Here is a 7,459-nt window from a genome sequence, read left to right on the forward strand (position 1 = left end):
TATGAACCTTGCTGAAAATTCAAGGTCCCCCATTTGCCATGATTCTGAGACCACGATTGTCCCCTCCTTACACTTCCCAATCTGTAAAAATATAGAAAGTGATACAATAACCAGAAAGTGTAAGGGTTAATTCTAGACATGTAGTGGAATCAGATATACCTTTCTTCTCATCAACTTGAAACTTGACTCCTCCACATTATCAAAGCCCATGATGCTAAAGTGTTGACGCAGGTCTGCTAAGCTCCAATGCTTGCTTGCTGTGCCACTTGCTCAATCCATCCATTTTACATCATCACAGCTACCTCAATAGGCATAATTTCTTCTTCTGAGGCTTGAAGTGGGATCCATGTGTCCCGTGCTTTTACATCCATCTTTGTGCAGACGCATGTATAAAATATAGCATGCCTTCAAGAACCTAAAAGACACTGTAGAATCTACTACATTGCACTTATACACATCACCATGATGTGACCCCTCATTAACCTCCCAACCCTCTCCTAGTAATCCTTGAATAAGGTCAGACCGACCTCCTTACAAATATACATTGTTTTTGTTTGGTGCATTAGCATGAAATTGAACATGTGCACAAAAACATGTAAAGGACAAAACCAATTTAGCCCTACTGACCTAGATGCCTTTGAAAACTTGAGTGATATCTTGATATCACTTACCATCTTAAACTTTAAGCATAAGATGGTCCAAGCATCAAGTTTGGGCCATTCGGAATTATTTTAAGAGGGGGATTGGAAATCTCTTCTAGCTTACCAAATAAACCTGGTTTTTTATCTACAAAATATGAGAGAAAAAAAAGATATTATTCTGTACAAGATCACTTGGGCTTTGAGATACAAACATTGCCTCTCCAATGGATGCATGCATAGCATGGAAAACTCCAGTGAAGCTTTGGATTAGTTGTTCCTCAACATAATTAGAGAGAAAAATATCTACATAGACATAAGAAAATGGAGAATCATAAGAAAATTTGAAACAAAAAATTCAATATTAGCATGTTGTTAAAGCTGTGTTTATGTTACACTGACAATTTGAAGGAAACCTTGGTCGTTGGCATTGAATATACAGGTCTCCAAAGGTATACACATGTTACACTATGGCAGCCAGTCCTTCCTTCTTAGTATGCTTGAAGTCTTGTAGACACACTTTTGAGAAAAAATTATTTTTTTTAATTTTTAAGATTTTTAATCTGCGCGATTCTAGGTGGGAGGACCTCTAAGTTTGGGCCCAAGAGGAAGGAGGACAAGAGTAGTAATTAGACCCCATTAGTAAACCAAAGCCTAAACTCCCTAGGGTCAAAGAAATAAAAAATATACACCCAACCCTCTTCCTATTGATCCATTCCTAATCAAAAGTTAATCCAAGAGACCCTCTTTGGGTCCAAAAAATTCCTAATGACTTTGCTGACCCCAAAAGGAAGCCGAGGATTAATAAGCATTTCTATATTGATGACAATAAGCTAAAGCCTGTTTTTGATGAAACAAACAGTTTTAAGTACTTGACAACTGTGGATTCAGACCCCTCCAAAGGAAAAAAATTTAACAAAAAAAAATATGGAAGAAAAATTGTAAGCATAATCGGAAAGCCTGTTTCTAGTGTAGCAGTTGGCCTCATTTTGGGCACCTAAGTAGAACCAACACAGTGGTTGGAGTGGGTAAAGCTAGGGTACAGCACAGAAAAATGATTCCACTTTTCACATGGAGCAAGACAAGCACCGGTAAGAATTTTGTCCCCACAGAGAATCATAATTGAGTCCTTGGGAATGCTGCAATGCGCACCTGCTTTTTGCTGCACCGCACGTGGCAGCTTGCAAATTCAGCTGATTAGACATTTTCTGGCCCGTGGAGAAATGGTAAGAATGGCCATCAATTCTTGGATGAGCAGCATCGGGAGATCACGACAGCGAGGGCAATGATGGCGACGATGCTGGCTAGGGCTATGGCGACTATGAGGACGATCTTCTTGGGGCCGTGGTGGTGGGAGCTTTGCAATAGATCATGGGGCTGAGGGGCGGGAGCAGGGGAAGGGGAGAGGTTGGAGGAACCGGCCAAGGCCGGAAGGCCAGAACTATCGCAGGGCTGCAGCCCGGACACATACTTGGCGCTCACTATGGAGCTGTTGTAGCAGAGTTGGGCGTTTCCGCCCGCCTTGAATGTATTTAGCGATTCGAGAAACGTGTCGTTGAATGGTATCTCCCCTCTGAAGTTGTTCTTCGACAAATCCACGTACCGGAGTCCCGGCAGACGGGACAAATACTCCGGCACCGATCCGTTCAGCTGATTGTCGCTCAAGTCCAAATACTGCAGCGACGCAAGCCTCTGCAAGGAAGCGGGTAGCGGCCCTCTCAAATGATTGGAGCCCAGCTTGAGTGCCTGAAGCGAGGAGAGGTTTCCAATTGCGGGGGGGATGCCGCCGGACAGATTGCAGGAGCTGAGATCGAGAGACGTGAGTTGCAGGAGGTGGGTTAGTGAAGAGGGTATGCCGCCCTCCAGATCGTTGCCGGTGATTTCCAAAGAGGTGAGGTTGGGAGACGCCCATTTCTTCGGTAGAGGCCCCGTGAGGTTGGTGTTTGAGAAGATGAGCTGCTGCAGACGGGTTATGTTGTTGAGAATGGCGCCCACGCTAGAGGCATTCACATCCACGTCCTGCACCGTGAGCTGGTTGAGGTTGTGGAACTTGCTCAGCCACACCCCTGAAAGGCCCGGCGCCAGCACGTTCTCCACAGATCTGCCCAAGCTGGCCGTCACCTGCAGCGTCGTGATAGAGCTCAGGAGCTTCGGGGGCAGCGTCATCTGCTTGGCCGGGCACTCTGAGAAGTAGAGGGACTCCAGCGTGGTGAGATTGTTCCACACAGAGGCCGGGAAGACTTGATTCTCCGCGCAGTACTGCAGCTGCAGATATATAAGATGCCTGTAGGGGGTGGCCTGGTCGCAGATGAGGTTGCGCTGGGCGGCAGTATTGCAGGGATCTGGGCCAACCGAGACGCCAAGAGCTGCAAGCGCCCGGACTTGGGCAGGGTCCAGGGTGCCATTGATTCCGTGGCGAGAAGAGGGGGTAGTAGGAGGAGCTTTTTTGGTGGAATTGGCTGGCGATGGCGCGACTGTTGGAGCTGAAGAGGGGGGCGAAGCAGACGGTGCAGGAGAGGAAGCTGGTGCAGGGGCGTGCGGTGGCTGTGAAGCTGAAGGGGGTTTGGATTTGGCAGGGGATGATGGAGCGGGAGCAGGAGTAGGAGGAGCGGCTGAAGCATTGTGGTGGTGATGAGGGGCTGGTGAAGCTGGAGCGGTTGCTGCAGAAGCTGTTTGCAGTTGCAGCTGCAGCGAGAGCAAAGCTAGGGCCAGGGTCCAAATTCTCCTGTATCTCAGCATTGCGCGATGGCGATGGAGGTCCGAGGCAGCAGCAGAAGAGGAGGAGGAGGAGCACTAGGGAGGGAAGACGACGAGGAGCAGGGCCAGATGAGGCCGTTAGATTTTAGGCCTTGCAGGTCGTAAGAGAGGAGGCGCAGGTACATTTTATTTAATCTCCTTTCATTTGGAAGGCATTGGAATTTGGATTTCTAAAATCTACTCATCATGCATTTCCTAATCCGCTTTCCCAGCACAACAAGCACAGAAGTCCGTTACAAATTTTCATCACTTTTATTAAATCACAAAGTGTAGCTTTTGTTCCTTCCTATGAAAGGTTCCTTGTTATTCCTAAGGCTCCTTTCCACACCACTTTCTAGCTCAACTCTCACAATGTTCCTAGACTTTTTGTAAATGTCTAAATATAAATATATAATTATTGTTCCCAAAAAAACACCAAAAACACAGTCATTGGTTTAATGCTTCCCCGCCCACCACACCTGCAAGCCTAAAAATGGCATTTATCCTCTCTTGCAATGCAACACTTACAAGCTAAACACATTATATATAAGAACTCACACCACGCCTATATTTCGGCACCCTACCCTATCATTGCCCCCAGCAGGCACTAGGGCATGATGCCGAGTGGGAATGGTCGTTGCCCCCCATTCCCAAACACAAAATGGGTTAGATTGGAGAGCCAAGCCTATTTTAGATGTGAATTACGGAGCAGTGATCATCCGCTGCCTCTTCCTAGGTATCACATTTTTTCCATCCCTTGTAGCACCCTCATTACAATCCTAATCCCGTATGAGACGAGGAATCAAATAAGGATTCAAAACCTTGACAATCAGCTTGCAGGCAGAAAGATATTCTGATGGAGAAGCAGTAGAGAGATTCATATCACGGATAAAGAATCTCCAAGATCATATGGGAGCGGATGGAGATTACTAAGACAATGAAGAAGTGGCACACAGATGCATCAAAGTGTTGCCCTCAAAGTATGACAGTTTAGTGACCTCACTGAACATGCAGGTGCACAACTCACCTCTTACTTTTTAAGGAGTTTGGTGCAATGTTAGTGGAGAAGATGCATTTGAAAGCAAGAGATAGTAATGTACATAAAGAAAGACAAGGGGAAGGGCTCTAGTAACCCTTGAGATGCAAAGAGGGGCAAGGGGAAGGACTCTGGTAACCCTTATGCTTTCTGAAAAGAAGAAGAAATCTAATGTAAAGTGATTCTACGACAAGCCTTGCCACATGGTTAAAGCATGTAGACTAAAGGAAGCAAACAAGAAGAATGGAACTTTGAAGCTTTGGAAGAAGGAGTCTGGGAATAGTGCTAAAGAGGGATTGGAGTAGTTTATGGTAATACAGTAAATCTATACAAAAGAAAAACATTCCTTAGCATCCGATGGTTCATGGATCATTGACAATGGATCATCCCAACATATGACTAGTCAACATACGACTAGTCAAAAGGACTAGTATACGTCCCTCAACAAGCCTATGGGGGAGTCCATCATGATAGCAGGGTTGGGAACGACACCAAATGCCTAGCTATTAGTTCAGGTACCATTTCTTTTATTTTAGCAAATGGTGATACTAAGAAGTTGTCTAATGTTCTTTATGTTCCAAACATCAAGGAGGGGGGTCCATGGAGTCAGAGTTTGACTCAATTTTGAGAAACCACACTTGGGATCTTGTGGATCGCCCTACAAAATGGAAGGTTGTTGGCACCAAGTGGGTTTGGAAGGCTAAGTACAAGTCTGATGGTACATTGGATAAGTACAAGGCAAGGCTTGTGGTGGTGAAGGGTTTTGATAGGTTGAAGGGTTTGCCTTTTACGAGACATTCGTCCCCATAGCTAGATTGACCATTATTTTGGCACTATTCGTACATAATACTTGCCTTGGCTACTGTGCCCATAGCTAGATTGACCATTATTTTGGCACTATTCGTACATAATACTTGCCTTGGCTACTGTGGCTCATACTACAAATGGATGTGAAGTTAGCTTTTATGATGAATGGCCATCTCAAGGAGGAGGTTTATGTGGCACATCCACCCACGTTTGAGATACTCGGTTCAAAAAAAGTGTGCAAACTTTGGAAGGCATTATACGAGTTGAAATAGGCCCCTTGGGCATGGTACCAGTACACCAGATAGATCCTTTTTCTTTGTAAGTACCAGTAGAGGATAGATCCTTTTTCTTTGTAAGTACCAGTAGAGGATAGATCCTTTTTCTTTGTAAGTATTGGTCTTTCTAAATGCCCATCAAATGTAAATTTGTATATTTTCTCTAAGCAAGGCAAGTATATGATCACTGTCCTATATGTGGATGACCTCAAACCATAAAAATAAGATCTAGCAGATACATGAGATGTTGAGTTCTTAGAGTTTGAAATGACCTCGGGCTTATGCAGTTTGATAGACCTTAGACTTATGCATTTCTGTTTGGGATAGAGGTCTGGAAAGAGTCAGTTGAAATCTTCTTTTCTCACTAAAATTATACAGGAGAAATTATAAAGGCATTTGCACGGCTGAGTGCAAGTCAGTGGTTACAACCATGGTGGTTAGTGAAGCTTTCTATTGAAAATGCTTCTCCATTGGTGAATATAAAGGAGTACAAGAAGTTGGTGGTGGGGAGTTTGATTTTTTCTATGTAATACATGGCCTAACATCAGCTTTGAAGTTGGTGTCCTTCAAATTAGCCTCAAGAGAACCATCGAAAGGTAGGTATATAAGTGTTGAAATACATCAAAGGTATCTGTTGGAATTATTCACATTATTTGGAATTTATGAATTTATTTGATGGATATTTATTTTATGTGCAAGAGAGACTGATCACCTCTAAACAATAAATGATATTTGCGTAGACAAACCAGGAAAACAAAATAACCTTGGACGAGACCCACTGTTTGAAAACCCTGTTTGACATGCATGTGATTCAAACAAGAAAAAATCCAAGGTGAATGAGACATTAAAGAAAAAGTACGTAGATACTTTAATGAATTTATTAGAGAAATTTCAAGATGTTTTTCCTGATGATTTACCAGATGGTTTACCACCATCTAGAGAAGTAGACCATGGCATCGAAGTTATGCTAGGATCAAAACCTATAAGCAAACTTGCTTATAGATTAAGCCACTCCGAGGCACAGGAGGTGGAAAAACAATTGACGAAATATTTGAACAAAGGCTTTATTCGGCCTAGTTTAAGTCCGTGGGCATCGCCTATTCTTGTGGTAAAGAAGAAAGACGGATCTATGCAGATGTGCATAGACTATAGGGCTCTTAATCAGATAACGATTAAGAACAAGTATCCGATGCCACGCATGGATGAGTTGTTTGATCAACTCTATGGATCTAGATACTTCACAAAAATAGACCTGAGATCTGGATATCATTAGGTTAGAATAAAAGCAGAAGATGTTGCGAAGACAGCATTTAGGACCCGTTTCGGGCATTTTGAGTTTTTAGTTATGCCATTTGGGCTAACCAATGCTCCAGCGACGTTTATGATGTTGATGGACAGTATTTTATGTCCATATCTGGGAAAATTCGTAGTAGTTTTCCTAGATGATATTCTTGTGTACAGTAAGACACAGAAAGAACACAGAGAATTTGCGTCTACTGTTCGAGTTGTTGCGAGGGCACAAACTATTTGCAAAGAAGAGCAAATGTGAATTTTTTGAAACAGAAATTCACTACCTTGGCCATATTATATCCGTCGATGGTACGCGGATGGATCCAGCAAAAGTAGAGGCTATTCTTAAATGGCCAGCGCCGAAGAATCTCGAGGAACTGCAGATTTTTCTTGGCATGTCGGGGTTCTACCGACAGTATGTGAAGGACTACGTGAAGATCGCAGTCCCGTTGACTGACCAGTTACGGTCAAAAACTAAAAACATAAGTTGGGGGGACACCCAACAGAAAAGCTTTGATAAGCTCAAGGTGACCGTAGTAGCAGCTGCACCTGTTTTGACTATTGTCGATCCAAATGAGCCGTTTGTTTTGGAAACAGACGCTAGTAATGAGGCCATTGGGACCGTACTTATGCAAAGGGGACGCCCAATTGCATTTGAGAGTAAAAAGTTAGATCGT

The 7,459-nt window shown here is 43.7% G+C and overlaps 1 protein-coding gene across 1 annotated transcript; it reads right to left on the bottom strand.

The window, feature by feature from the left end:
• Positions 1–1,389: 1,389 nt before the first annotated feature.
• Positions 1,390–3,474, bottom strand: LOC147619406 (receptor-like protein 51). Its single transcript, XM_086773047.1, has one exon. The coding sequence runs from the start codon at positions 3,375–3,377 to the stop codon at positions 1,878–1,880; it is 1,500 nt and encodes a 499-aa protein (XP_086629173.1). The 5' UTR covers positions 3,378–3,474; the 3' UTR covers positions 1,390–1,877.
• Between the last annotated feature and the right edge of the window lie 3,985 nt (positions 3,475–7,459).

The sequence above is a fragment of the Cibotium barometz genome, chromosome 33, assembly GCF_041138505.1.
Source record: "Cibotium barometz isolate CiBa-2024 chromosome 33, ASM4113850v1, whole genome shotgun sequence".
Lineage (NCBI taxonomy): Eukaryota > Viridiplantae > Streptophyta > Polypodiopsida > Cyatheales > Cibotiaceae > Cibotium > Cibotium barometz.